The 13,324-nt window shown below is 53.3% G+C and overlaps 9 protein-coding genes across 9 annotated transcripts; 4 read left to right on the plus strand and 5 right to left on the minus strand.

Moving 5' to 3' along the window:
• Positions 1–698: 698 nt before the first annotated feature.
• Positions 699–1,254, minus strand: DL89DRAFT_149113 (uncharacterized protein). Its single transcript, XM_040883515.1, has one exon. The coding sequence runs from the start codon at positions 1,065–1,067 to the stop codon at positions 783–785; it is 285 nt and encodes a 94-aa protein (XP_040743569.1). The 5' UTR covers positions 1,068–1,254; the 3' UTR covers positions 699–782.
• Positions 1,255–1,710: 456 nt separating this feature from the next.
• On the plus strand, positions 1,711–2,778 carry DL89DRAFT_222950 (Pkinase-domain-containing protein; the record flags this gene model as incomplete). The annotated part of the gene is made up of 1 exon (XM_040884613.1): positions 1,711–2,778. One exon carries the CDS (start codon positions 1,711–1,713, stop codon positions 2,776–2,778), a length of 1,068 nt encoding a protein of 355 aa, XP_040743570.1.
• Positions 2,779–3,379: 601 nt separating this feature from the next.
• DL89DRAFT_215484 (uncharacterized protein) lies at positions 3,380–4,162 on the plus strand (the record flags this gene model as incomplete). Its single annotated transcript, XM_040884286.1, has 1 exon — positions 3,380–4,162. A coding segment is annotated over one exon (783 nt), but the record flags the coding sequence as incomplete, so codon positions are not given.
• Positions 4,163–4,716: 554 nt separating this feature from the next.
• Positions 4,717–5,955, plus strand: DL89DRAFT_292625 (PIN domain-like protein; the record flags this gene model as incomplete). The annotated part of the gene is made up of 1 exon (XM_040890325.1): positions 4,717–5,955. One exon carries the CDS (start codon positions 4,717–4,719, stop codon positions 5,953–5,955), a length of 1,239 nt encoding a protein of 412 aa, XP_040743572.1.
• A 204-nt stretch (positions 5,956–6,159) lies between these two features.
• Positions 6,160–7,826, plus strand: DL89DRAFT_267177 (cell division/GTP binding protein). Its single transcript, XM_040887389.1, has 2 exons — positions 6,160–6,440; positions 6,691–7,826. Exons 1-2 carry the CDS (start codon positions 6,320–6,322, stop codon positions 7,557–7,559), a joined length of 990 nt encoding a protein of 329 aa, XP_040743573.1. The 5' UTR covers positions 6,160–6,319; the 3' UTR covers positions 7,560–7,826.
• Positions 7,787–9,025, minus strand: DL89DRAFT_267178 (uncharacterized protein). The gene has a single exon (XM_040887390.1). It carries the CDS (start codon positions 8,769–8,771, stop codon positions 7,974–7,976), a length of 798 nt encoding a protein of 265 aa, XP_040743574.1. The 5' UTR covers positions 8,772–9,025; the 3' UTR covers positions 7,787–7,973.
• A 949-nt stretch (positions 9,026–9,974) lies between these two features.
• On the minus strand, positions 9,975–10,457 carry DL89DRAFT_257236 (uncharacterized protein; the record flags this gene model as incomplete). The annotated part of the gene is made up of 1 exon (XM_040885511.1): positions 9,975–10,457. One exon carries the CDS (start codon positions 10,455–10,457, stop codon positions 9,975–9,977), a length of 483 nt encoding a protein of 160 aa, XP_040743575.1.
• Positions 10,458–11,322: 865 nt separating this feature from the next.
• DL89DRAFT_316175 (uncharacterized protein) lies at positions 11,323–12,041 on the minus strand (the record flags this gene model as incomplete). The annotated part of the gene is made up of 1 exon (XM_040891053.1): positions 11,323–12,041. A coding segment is annotated over one exon (513 nt), but the record flags the coding sequence as incomplete, so codon positions are not given.
• Positions 12,042–12,483: 442 nt separating this feature from the next.
• DL89DRAFT_257238 (uncharacterized protein) lies at positions 12,484–12,957 on the minus strand (the record flags this gene model as incomplete). The annotated part of the gene is made up of 1 exon (XM_040885512.1): positions 12,484–12,957. The coding sequence occupies one exon, from the start codon at positions 12,955–12,957 to the stop codon at positions 12,484–12,486; it is 474 nt and encodes a 157-aa protein (XP_040743577.1).
• Between the last annotated feature and the right edge of the window lie 367 nt (positions 12,958–13,324).

The raw sequence follows: 13,324 nt of genomic DNA on the forward strand, positions 1-13,324 counted from the left end.
CTGCAGATGAGCACATCCCATGAATAGCTGAAAATAGGGGGCAATGTGCAGGCTGACGTTTTTTGTCATCCGAAATTTAGTGCTTTGACACCCCCTACATTATGACAATGGGATAGTGACGCCGATAAAAAGCCACTCCCCACGCCTTGATCGGTGACGCTGGTGTATGACAGCAGCGATTCCATCTCCACGCGGTCGCGCGTGTTTATTGCTTTGTAAGGCGAACCCGAACATTTCGCGCGTGCCGAGTTCAGGCCAGTTGCAGAGGCAAAAAGCAACTCTCCCCGTCTATCCGCGTCTGCACATGGGGGAAGGATTGCTGAGATCCCCTGTTCGTCGAGGCATGGTGTTCACAAAATTGGAGATCTACGCCCTCGCCTTTGTTAGACGTACTTTTTTGCTCCCAAACCAAAAACCCACCCCCCTTGAAAGCTGCGCGCTGTGCTTTGCCCCCTTGCTTCGATGGCATGAAGCCAGAGATGTTGTGATCTCGAGGTCGAGCTCATGTGGCCCATCATGCATCTGGTCTGCTAATTGTTGCCTTTGTATATGCCTTGTTGCTGGTGCTCCGGTATTGTAGCCGATTGGCGCAAAAGTGGCCATTTGCCGACTGTGGGAGCCCGAACGAGCTGTGTCTCAGGCCATGTCAAACCATGCCCCCTCCAGTGCTGACATATTTGGCACTTTTTGGGGCGAGGAGCGATAATGAGCCAGGGGCATGAGTTTCAAAAGGCATTTTTTTCAGCTCTAACCAAAAGAAAAATCAGTTTGATGGAAAAGAGCTATTCGTGTGGGGATCTGCCACAGCATGCAAAAAATGTCACCCAGCCGAAGGCCAGCAAGCACATTTTTGTTTTCTGTTTAGCCCCTGGGCCTTTGGGCCAGGCCAGAGGCCAGCCCAACACCCGGGCTTTTTGTGGAGCAAGGGTAGCACGCATGAAGCCATCGCAAAGTGGATGGAGCTGAGGGCGCTGGCAACATATAGTGCCGACTGATGTCGGCGTATATGGGCCGGTTTTTTTTGCAAAGGCGTCTCCCCAGCAAGAGGTTGGGCATCTGAGCGGCATCACGTGCAGGGCCTAGCAGCCAACAGAAAAAGCAGGGCTAGCGGGCTCGTGCGGATTGGACAGGTAGTCGGGGGGATGGGTTCAGAAATTGTTTCAACCCGCCCATTCCGCCCGACATCACCCACCCCACAGTGAAAAATCATTTTTGGGGAGAAGGAAAAAAGTTTGCTGGCAGTGCGCGGCCGCATAGAAAAGGCGAGGCGTTTCCCCCCCGTCGTAGTGGGGGTTTGTAGTACGTCTTTTTTTCCAAGCGAGCAGTTCTCTCATCTCTCATCTCTCAAGAGCCGAAACTCGTTTCTAGATGATACCGTCCATACTCGACGACATTTTATAACACCCAGCCACTCTCTTCCTCCTATTGTAACATCACGCTATGTCAGCGATAGCAGCAATCCCCCAGCAGTCGTCTCCCAGCCTTGTAGAGGGAACACCAGACGTGCGCCGTCACACATCCAATAGCAGCCGGCATTCCGAGCACACGCTCTGCAACGAGGCAATGGAGCCGCAGCAGGACCTGAAAATAACCACAGCCAATATGCAAAAGCTGAATCTCACGGGGGCAGCCCCAGTGTCGCCCAAGAAGAGCGACGCGATCGCGCAGGAGCTGACTAGCGCGCCGCGCGTGGAAAAGAAGCCAAGCCTGATGCAGCGGTTCCTGGGCAGCAGCAAGGCGCCCAGCACGAAGCGCTCATCGCCGCCCGCATCAGTGACGTCCTCGGCGACGCACCACCGGCGGGGCTCGGAGACGTCGACGACGTTCGAGCAAAAGTACGGCGTGTGCTCGCGCGAATGTATTGGGCGCGGGGCGACGGCGGTGGTGCGGGTTGCGTACAAGCAGCACCGGGACGGGCCGCAGACATACGCAATCAAGCGGTTCCGCAAGCAGCGGGCGAACGAGACGGAGCGCGAGTACATCAAGAAGCTGACGTCCGAGTACTGCATTTCGTCGAGTGTGCATCACGCGAACGTGGTGAGCACGCTTGATCTGATCCAGGATCCGCAGAAGAACTGGTGCCAGGTCATGGAGCTGTGCCCGGGCGGCGACCTGTACACGGTGATTCGCGACGGCACCATGGGCATGGGCGAGCACGAGTGCTGCTTCAAGCAGATGTGTCGCGGAATCGCTCACCTGCATTCGGTGGGTGTCTGCCACCGCGACATCAAGGCTGAGAACATGCTCCTGGATGACCACAGCACGCTGAAGATCACCGACTTTGGCGTGGCCGACGTGTTCCGCGTGGCCTGGGAGGACAGCGTCCACAAGTCGCGCGGGCTGTGCGGCTCCGAGCCGTATATTGCGCCAGAGATGTTCTCGGCCAAGTCGTATGACGGACGCAAGGTGGATGTGTGGTCGGCGGCCATTGTCTTCTACACCATGGTCTACAATGGCATTCCGTGGCGTGTCGCCAAGGATGACGACCCCAACTTCAAGCGCTTCCTCGACGCTGTGCGTGCGGGCCGCGACTACGAGGGCTTCAAGAAGTTTGATGTGCGGACGCGCCAGCTGCTGCAGAAGATGCTGAGCCCCGACCCGGCTATGCGGCCCACCATGGACGAGGTGCTGAAGACCGATGTGCTGCAGCATATGGCTGTCTGCAGGGACGGCCATGTCGAGGGCGGCGGCTGCCACTACCACTACACCGAGGAGTACGAGGAGCGCAAGAACTCGCGGCGTCTGCGCGCCCAGGCCCGCAGCGCGCGCCAGCTCTAACCTGTATGTTTTTTCTTTCTGTTTTTCTTTTTCTGTGTATAATTCTACTGTTTCCTTTCTGTTTCTCTTAGCTGTCTTGGCATTCCAGGGGGTTAGGCCTATTTTGATTCTGTGACGGCATCATGCATGGCGGGACATTCCATGCGCCAGCATGTGGAACATTCCCGGGTATTATCCTTACATACATCAGTGGGGGGTCTCATGCCGACAAGCTACTTCCTGGAAACTGTGCTCAGCGGAAGTGCGGGTTTTCTAAATAAAACCTGAAGGGAGAGCAATTGACGAGAAATAGGCCGGAAGGCTTGCTGTCTTCCCAATGGGCAAGGTTGCACTGTTTATCTCGCTTGAAAAGGGCCGAATAATACCAGGCGCACTTCTCTATTGACAACTACCGCCCGGTATGCGCGCGACCTTTGTCCCCTTGTCGATTTGACAATAGTCACTGTCCCTTTTTCCCGCACAGCCTTGCTTTTTATCTTGTTCTTCTGCATAGATCGTTCTCTACTAACTTATTAGTGAGGCGCACAATACAATGAGTTCCGGCATGGTGGCGTCGTCTGAATCGGTACTGCGGATTCTGGGCATGCAAGAGCGTGAGCATTGCGGGTACTGCCGGACTGACTCGGGGTCGCGGTTTTTCGCCCTGCGCGCACGCACTCTGTCATGCAGCGATTACCAGCTGCTGGTGGATCGCGGCTGGCGGCGGTCCGGCTCGCTCCTGTACCTGACCGATATGAGCGACTCGTGCTGCCCGTACTACACAATCCGCACGCGTGCACTGGAGTTCCAGCCCAGTAGTTCGGATAGGAAATTAGCACGGCGCTGGCGCAATTACCTTGGTGTGCCCGTAGCCGACAATCCGGACCGGATGATGTTCCGTGGCGGGCAGTTGCACTCACTGGATGTGCGACTGGGGCCGGCCGAGTTCAGCGAAGAGAAATACTGCGTGTTTGAGAAATACCAGACCCAGGTGCATCACGAGACGGATACGACGCGGGCGGGGTTCCGCCGGTTCCTGTGCAACTCGCCACTGGAAAACAAGGAGCGGATGGGGTCGTTCCACCAGTGCTACTATATTGACGGGCGGCTGATGGGTGTGGGCGTGCTGGATGTGCTGCCAAAGTGCATCTCGTCGGTGTATTTCTTCTACGACCCGGCGTTTGCGCACCTGTCGCCGGGCACGTACAGTGCGATGCGCGAGCTCATGCTGGCCAAGCAAATGCACATGCATATGCCGACGCTCCAGTACTACTATATGGGCTATTTTATCCCGTCGTGTCCAAAGATGGCATACAAGAAACACTGGCGGCCAGCAGAGCTCCTAGATGTGACCACATTCAAGTGGTTCCCCATGGAAGACTGTCTGAGGCGCATCGCCCAGCATCCCGTGTTTTGCAGCTTTGATCCAGAGATCGAGCACCGCGGACTGGTGCGCGATTCACAGGAGGACCGACTGCAGGTGGCGCCGGTGTTTGGCCCAGAGCTGGTCAAGGATCCGGAGGAAGCGCTTGCGTTCACAGTGCTGGTGGATGTGGGCAGCAAAAAATATGCGCCAGTACTGGCAAGCCGGCTAGCCAACGTGTATGAGTGGGCTAGGCTTGAGTTGCTGCGTGCTGTTGCGGGTCTCAGTAACGACCTGGCACACCAGGCACTGATTCTCCTGTAACAAAAATATCAAGCCATTTTTGACGTGTTTGTATAAGGTAAAAGAATGAACCTGAGGAAACAATTTGCATCTCTGTCGCATACGGCCGTTTATCTGTGCGTTCTAGGGGGCAGGCTTCGTCCTCTCGTGGCTAATCTCGCCAGAACTTGTACATTACATCTTCATTTTGTTGCACCCATTACAATGCTAGCATGGGCCATGTTTTTGACTCTTCCGCCATATTCTCCCTAAATATGATCGTTCCAATCAGCCTGATTTTTTATTTTCCATCCATGGGGGTCAAGGGTCTCACGCCACTGCTCGCGCGCTTTGCGCCTGCCAGCATTTCAACAATTTCGCCATGTACACTGTCTGGCTGGACATTGGCAGTCGACACGAGCATTTTCATCCAGCGCTTCTTCCGCAGCCCTTCGCCGTCACCGCAATCACGGCACATCCAGGGCATCTACGACCTGGCCACATATATGCATTCGCTAGATATCACCCCTATATTTATATTTGATGGTGCCACACGCGCGCGCGGCAAAGAGCGCGAGCTCCAGAAGCGCCGCCAGGACCGCATCCGCCTGCAGCAGGAGTACGAGCGCGCGCAGGCACGGCAGCAGCGCATCCGCACCATGCAGGAAATCGGCATTGCGGTTCTGGAGGACATGCCGGGCGAAATCTCGGCGGAATCATGGGAGAAATCACGGGCGGTGGAGTGGCTACAAGAGGGGCTTGCAAGGGAGATAATGGCTGGACATACGGTGGATGCACGCTTGGATGTGCTGGAGCAGGAGGCTGCCAAAACAATGCTGTTCCAGATGGGCGACTCGGCAGTTTCTGCCGATGATCTGCCCGAGCACAATGCGCTGGAGCTGCTGGCTCAGCTTTCGAGCGAACGGCTCGATGTGCTGGCACGGCGTGCCGAGCCGCTAACAAGACAGCACGTTGATGAGTGCCGGCAGCTGGTGCGGGCGCTCGGCTATGCTGCATATACGGTGGAGGACGCGGAGAGCGAGAGCATGTGTGCGGCGCTGGTAAAGGGCGGCGTGGCCGACGCTGTGTGTACTGAGGACCTGGACGTGCTGGCGTTTGGTGGCCGCCTGGTGCGCAGCTTCTATACGCCTGGCCAGGACGTGCTAGTGATGGATGTGCAGCAGGCAATTGCCGGGCTGGGACTCAAAGATATGCACCAGTTCCGCGACCTATGTATTCTGTGTGGCACGGATTTTGCGTCGACACTGGAGCGTGTCGGCCCGGTCACGGCGCTGAAGCTCATTAAAAAGTTCGGCACCATCGAGCAGATCCTGGAGTCGGGCACCTACCGACAGCGCGACGGCTTTGATTACCAGCTGGCGCGGGAGATCTTTGGGAGAAATGTCAAGCTGCCGTTCAGCACCAGGGAGGAGGTCCGTCCGCGGTCGGCAGACCGAGCCGAGCTGGACCGCCTGCAGAGGCTGTTTGGCGTGCGCCTGCTGGCGGGCCAGGCCGCTGGGCTGGATCCGTTTGCGGCTGGTGCACTGTTCTAGCATTGCTGCCCAGTATGTGTCGTTTTTCTTTCCTGCTGGTGCCCAGGACGGTGGCGCCCTCTGGGTCTAATGGAGCTGGGCTGGTCGCCATATGAAGGGGGCTTGGCTGGGGTTGGCTGGCTTTGTTGTTGTTGTGGGCTCGGAGAGCTATAAGGGCGGCGATCACTTGGACACCCAATTTTTTGCTCTTGCTTCCTCACTAATCTTGCAACTCTCAAGACCTGTGTTCTGCCCGTTCCAAAATAAATCCGTACACTCTAATAATTCTTTTTGTTGTTTACCACTTCTCTCTTCACCCCTTTGCCCTTCTTTTTCCAATCTACTATTTCCAATTTACCCGTCTTTTTAATTTTCCCTCAAGAAAATGGCCCCATCTGCCCCCTCAATTAACAGCGTCGGCAGTTCGCGCATGGCGACTCCTCGCCCGAGCAGTTACCGGCACAAGTCCGAGAAGCGCGGCATGACCTACAACATCATGCTTGTTGGTAAGTAACGCAAACCTTATTGCGGGCGAGCGCACGTTTGGCCGGATCCCAACTGCCTTGCTACTTTTCCCGTCGTTTTCCAATCTCTCGGAAAGGAACAAACAGCACAACATGCCTGGCTGTTTTGAAAAACGCCTCTTGTGTATTTTTCGCATCAAGAAAGGGGGTGAAATGTTTTACTGTATTGTTCCTGGGCCTCTCCCGACCTGTTGTTTATGTTTATGTTTATGTTTTTCTGTCTGCTTTGTAGGCCAGTCTGGTCTGGGCAGACGCACGTTCCTCAACACGCTGTGCGAGCGCGAGGTTGTGCCTCCCCCCGAGGCGCCGAACCCCGAGACCGCGCACATTGCCGACCCGATGAAGTTTGACACATACGAGGTGACGCTGGAGGAGGAGGGCACGCGCATCAGCCTGACAGTGATTGACACGCCGGGGTTCGGCGATGGGCTGGACAACACCGGGTGCTTCAAGCAGCTGCAGGACTACATTGAGGCGCAATTCGATGAGGTTCTGGTGGAGGAGAGCCGGATCAAGCGCAACCGCCGGTACCGCGACCACCGGATCCACGCGCTGATCTATTTCATTGCGCCGACGGGCCACTCGCTGCGCGAGTTGGACATCGAGCTGATGCGCCGGCTGGGCGAGTATGTGAACATTCTGCCGGTGATCGGCCGGGCGGACACGCTGACGGTGGAGGAGCTGGCGGTGTTCAAGCAGAACATCACGCGGGACCTGGAGTACTACAAGCTGCCGGTGTATAATTTCTGCTGGGATGACTCGGACACGGAGGCCCTGGAGGAGAACCGCGAGATCATGGGCCTGATGCCGTTTTCTGTGGTGACGTGCGACGAGGTCCTGGATAACGAGTACGGATCGGTGCGTGTGCGCCGCTATCCGTGGGGCACCATCGAGATTGACGACGAATCGCAGTGCGATTTTGCGCTGCTGCGCTACATCCTGCTGAACTCGCACATTGCCGATATGATCAACTTCACCGAGGACGTGCTGTACGAGAACTACCGCACGCGCAAGCTCGAGGTTGGCGGCTTTGGCGAGGCCGAGGACGACGAAGAGCAGGATGACGAGCAGGACGCCGCTGCAGGCAAGAGCCAAGAGTAAGTCCACACATTCCACCTTCCCCCTTTGATATCCTCTCCACAGCCCTCCGTCATTTTTTGTTTCCTCCAGCTCTCCCCCTCCCCTGCCTGCGGCAGATCAGGGCAGGCAAGTCTCAATTCTGTTCAGTTTTAACTTTGTCTGGAACAAAACCTTCAAAAATTGCATGCACACACCCACACCACATCACATGCGACCATGATGCCACTAACTTGCGTGCGCGAGCATAGGAAGGCGAACCCCGAAAAGGCCGAGTTTGCCGAGACCCGCACTGACGAGGGATTCGACAGCTAAGCCCCCACACACCCAGCATCCTCTCCCACCTCCCTTCACGACCAGACGTATCACTCTTCATTTTCTTACTCTCCAATTCTCCTCCCACCCCTTTCAACCACTCTTAAGAAGAATAAAGCTATATCAAAGCAGATACGGAATCACCGCCTTGCGGTTCCTCGGGTAGTCCTCGAACCGGCCCTGGTACCACCTGTGCACATGCACTGCGCGGGCAAACAGATTTGCCATGGTGTTGAGTGCAAACGTGAGGACCGCCGGCGACCCAGACGCCAATGCCAGGCCCAGCCACTCGACAGCCTCAGACAGGTAGTGCGGACACGACACCCACCTGAACAGCCCGCCCGTGGGCACCGCATACCCGGTAGTTTTGCCGCTGCGCCTAAGCTCCATCAGCACCCCGTCATGGTAGATGTTGCCGTACATACCGGCCGCGAACAAGCCCAGGCCTGCAAGACACCTTACCGGATGGCCCATTAGATAGTTGCCCAGGTACTGCTCCGGATGCACCACCGAGAAGTGGCGTCCGGCAAGATACCCGTTGATTGAATTGAAAATGACTGCCTGGACAACCGTGTCCAGCGGCAGTGGCTTGCGCGACGGTGCGCGCAGCGGGTAGACGATCGCCCGGTTCACGTAGTGCATGACCCAGAGCAGCACAAATAAATTGCCGGCAGCGGACGTCTGGACGGGCTGCGGCGCAAATACCCCAAGCATGGTCGGCGACAGGTACGCGGCGATAAGCACGACTGGCGATACAATCTCCATGACAAACCACCCCCATTTGCCATGCACTGTGTATTTGGGCGGCTCCTTTATCTGGCTGCCGTACGGCGACCCCGCGAGCAGCGTGCCGACGAATATCACGATTGCTGAGACCTGGAAAAAGAACAGAATCTTGCCATACACGTCGAGCTCGTCCATGATGAAATCTGATTTTATGGAGATATGAAAATGGCAACGAGTTAATGGAGTTCCTGCAGAGCAGTACCAGGAGGGCTGGCCTGATGCACCGCATTTTATGGTGTGCGTATGCCTCGCTGCCAGGTTGCAGCTGCCCGCTCCCCCAATGCGATCTGCCCAGCAGTCAAGGCTCTTTTTCTGTCAGTGTTACTTTCCACCCAGGCGTAGAAACGTCTGGACGGCAGCCCGGGGTTTTTGTTTTATGTGAAGTCGAGATTGCTCATCAAGCAGATCTGCATGCCATCCACGCATGGTGTTGTTTCCGCGATAAAAAATTACCAATGATTGCCTGCAAGTCAAGCCATGCTGCATTACGCTTCCCAACCCAGTCCAGAGGTGCTGCAGAGTCCGCTCCTGTGTATTTCGCGTACAGCATGCCAGATGCGACATAGCCTTAAGATAGCGATCCTCTCCCTACCGTGGCCAGCACACCTTGCCCCATCTTTATACCTCGGAGCCGATGTTTTCATACTATTGAACCCTCTCCCATGGATCCACCGTAGCCTTGGCGCTGAAGAGCCGAATGGAAGGCGATATGATCGTCATGTGCCTGCAAGAAGCTAGTCCAAGACCTCGTCCGTCAGCGCGCTCGTCATGTATTCTGCAAACAGTCTGCTCCACACATGAAACTCAGGATCCGAGTCCATTGCTAGCACTCCGGCCATATAACGTCATAGCTCTTGTCACTGCGCATACCGACCGCCACCCTAGGAACGCTGCTATATGCCTCAGGACATTCGGTCTCGTAATAATCTCGTGTAATTGCCTTGCTTGCAGACGCATATCCGACCTAACAGCGCCTTGCGGCATACACATTACCCGCTCACTGTCCTCTCTACTGTGCACTACCCCGTAGAACCGTCCTTCCTCTGCTTTGACTTTTAACGCAGATACGTCTGCTATCTCGGACTCATGCAGATGGACCCTTGGATGGGTTGGGCTGTGCTCCATTATTGCATCTTGGTAATACGCTATGTAATAGGGAGGCAGACAGGATACAGGGGAGCGAATGATGGGGAAACTGCATTTTACATTCACTCAGGAAAGATAAAGGTGGCCTCAACAGTGCCTTGCTAGAATTCTGATATCCACATGTCCTCTGTAGGAGTTGTTTGCAGTTGTCCATTTAAACAAGCTTTTGCTAGCAACTCATAGCGTACGATATTACCGGTCATTAGAAGGAATGCTTCTCATAAACCCATTCCAGTATTTCGGATTCTGCAGCTTCTTCACTACCCTAGCTGTATATTCTGCGCATAGCTCTGCAAACTTCATATCAGCTCCCAACCCGCCCAGTTCGCTGCAGACCTCGCCAACACACTCCCTGAGCTCTTCGCAACCAAATGGACCGAGCGATATTCCCTTCACATCAGTAATAAACGTGGCCTCAAGAAGAGTATCCATACCCACGGTCTTGGTTATACACGTATTATCCTCTGCACAGTAATCCGGGAATGATACTGTCTTGGTGCATGTGTCGCAGAAATGCGATATCGCATATCCCCAGGTCCTATCTTCCTTGAATCGAAGGACATACACTGACATGCAGTGTCTGTACTGATCGAGCGACTGGATATTGAATTCTGTCACAATTTCGCTATCTAATAACTCCTCAATATGAGGAGGAAGGAATGTTACCTGAGGCATTTGGCTAGACAGAATATTATTGAATGATGACTGGGATGAGAGAAGGAGGCATCCCGCAGGCACATCAGCTGGACATATCCCCAAAAGCCATCAATGGCATGGTTTGGAGTATGATTTACTAAGCTTGTTGCTACATGTATATCGAAGCATTGAGTTGCTATCCGAAAGTCAGTTTTATTTCTTAATGCGCATCTAGTTTTCATACCAAGCTAACATCCTACAAAATATTGGAGATAGTAGGCTCTGGCTCACTAAACAATGCAGACAGCAGCTTGTTCGTGAGCCTACGCACCATGTCTTTCGCAAACAAGTAGTTGAGGAAAATAGGCAAAATCCGCCTTTTCGCTTTGACGGCGGCATGTCACTCATGCGTAATATACTCTCCAGGGCAAACTTGTCGAAGTAGATCGACTGAATTGGTCACACAGCAAGACTTATAACATGATGGCCAGCGTATACCACAGCAACTCTAAGATCCCACTTCGAGAGGTAGTTGGGAATGAGGCGAACTGCTCCACGCCCGTTGCTCCCAAAATGGACAATCCAATATTCAAGACGCGATCCGATGGCATACAGAAGGACAAATGCGTTGTAAGGCATAGCAGTGTACTATGAATGTATTCGGTCATGTCTTATGATGGCATATGGGATAGTTTGATGGTGAAACATAGTCAATTATTGTCATTTGGTGGAGATTTAGGAAGAAATGGCCAACAGCAGCAGTGGAGCAAGTATCAGCTGGGCCATGATGGCAGTCATGGCCATATGTTTCTAGCTGACATCTCCGTCTAAACAAATCCAGAAAATCGCGTTTAAACATGGGTCGCGTTTATTAGCTCATATTTGGCGGCAAGCATGATCAAAGAAGCGATGAGATGGCACATGTAGCGCGCGCAGATCGCTTTACAAATATGCTGGCGGGTTGAACTTATTGAAAAATGCATTTGCACATAGACTTTTCCTCATGCACCGAGGATTCCTCGCTCTCGGTGTCACCGTTGCAAAGAATATCTAGCATGGCCGCTGCAAAAATCTCCTCCAAGTCTGCAAGTTTCTGCGACCAGGCACCTTTCAGCATCTTCCGAAGTGCAGCATCTCGGGCTTCGCCCATCTGCTGCTCTGAAAACTGGCCAGCATGGACGGCTCGAACATAGCTGAGTCCAGGATCGTTGAGGAATGTATCCAACGCCTCATATGACACATGGGGCATGAGCGGCCAACGGGATTCACCGAGACGCCAGACAACGCTGGTGCCGCTTTCATGCAGGTGCAGCACCCCAAACATAATACGGTTAAGTAACTCGACCTTGATTGCATAAACACCGCCTCCATTGTAGGGGCGAGGAACAGAGCCGCCATTCCAGATGGTGAAGCTGTGGCTATCATCAGCAAGCATAGTAAAAGGATAGTTGAATCGCAATAAACTGTTCCTGAAGCAAAAAGGGGGTTAGAGAACGTTAGAATTTGGAGAAAGTTGCCACTATTTATACTCAAGATATCACCTGCACTGAGCAAAAAGCGTAGTATATTCGATGGTGCTTGCCACCCTCCACATTCATCACAAAAGCTTTTTTTGCTGTAGTGGCTGAATCGTGCCTCGGTGTGGAGGAGCAAAGCCGCCTCAAGATGTGGCTACGGTCTCCAGTAGGTGCGAGCACAGTCACAAAATGGACCATACAAATGGGCTGCCTAGCATTAAGGGAATAACATCCATGCGTTTATTGTTGTAGCGTAGAGATACGAGCGCTTCTAGAGCTCGAAAGAGGGTTGGATTGAAGATACTTGAGATACTAGCCAAGAATGAAATAGTTAAAGAAGAAGGAATCGATATGCTACGAGGCAATCGACTCAACAAAATATGAAACTATTGGTGATCCAAGAATAAATCTATCATTTATATGGCATCAATGGCAATATAACTTGCGGCAAATTATGATATCCCGATGATCCAGGTATTTATTTAGTTACAGATGCGCTAGGCGCTGCATGTGGATAGAATCGGCGATACTTTTTTCATATATTCTGGCTATAGGGGGCGCTTGGTGTCGGTAAGTTTTGCACCACACAAGGTTTTCCCGACTGTATGTCCGCATAATTGCTTGGTCGCCTCGATGGTAAACTGTCCACACCAGTGACACACGCACCGTAGCGGGTTTATCAGGGCCATTTTAGAAAGTATATCAATAGCGACACTTACGAGGCTATCGATCTCAAGAGCAGTATACTTCCCTAGAAGAACCCCGGCACAGCCCTTGTACTGGTTGTTAGCCATGGCTTCAAGCAACGGCTTTTTGGAGACGGTGGATTCTCTGTTCAGCGGTTGCGACTCGGGGTGGTACAGGGTGCCTGTCCCTGTTCTATCAAAATGGAGTATACCATAGTGCGGTTCGTCACCAATCTGGAATATAACAGCATAAGTGTATAGCGAGTTTGTCGACAGGACAAGGAAGTCGGCAGTGATGCTGTAAAGCTGGATTCCAGTTGAGGAAATTAAAAACATGGTGGGCTTTTGATAGTTCAACTACTAGAAACGAAAAGCAGGGCAGCAAGAATAACAGGAGCAGAAAATGCTAGAAAACATATCTAGGCCAGCTTGGCTATATACCAGCCACTGGATGAATCCACTAGTTATTGAGTTGCCAACTGATGGCATCAGCTGTGTGGGTCTCGATAAGAATGTCCAGAGAGCATTGCGTTCCGCTACATACCATTTTTAGTAGTGATAATGCCTCCTTCATGAAAAGGGTTCTCAAAGCTGATGACTTCGCCTGACAGGAATTCCACTGGTCCAAGTACGGGCTAAAGCACAGATATTACGGATGCCTGGATACCGAAGTTATAATCCTCTAAGCATGTAGAGCATCTGC

This window comes from Linderina pennispora (genome assembly GCF_002104995.1).
Source record: "Linderina pennispora strain ATCC 12442 chromosome Unknown DL89scaffold_6, whole genome shotgun sequence".
Classification (NCBI taxonomy): Eukaryota; Fungi; Kickxellomycota; class Kickxellomycetes; order Kickxellales; family Kickxellaceae; genus Linderina; species Linderina pennispora.

What these genes read in the sequence shown, in the direction of transcription:
- DL89DRAFT_267178 (XM_040887390.1), bottom strand. Translation starts at nt 8,771, where the DNA reads ATGGACGAGCTCGACGTGTATGGCAAGATTCTGTTCTTTTTCCAGGTC.
- DL89DRAFT_149113 (XM_040883515.1), bottom strand. Translation starts at nt 1,067, where the DNA reads ATGCCGCTCAGATGCCCAACCTCTTGCTGGGGAGACGCCTTTGCAAAA.
- DL89DRAFT_267177 (XM_040887389.1), top strand. Translation starts at nt 6,320, where the DNA reads ATGGCCCCATCTGCCCCCTCAATTAACAGCGTCGGCAGTTCGCGCATG. An exon ending in CTACAACATCATGCTTGTTG is followed by an intron (nt 6,441 to 6,690) that starts GTAAGTAACGCA and finishes TCTGCTTTGTAG; the next exon opens with GCCAGTCTGGTCTGGGCAGA.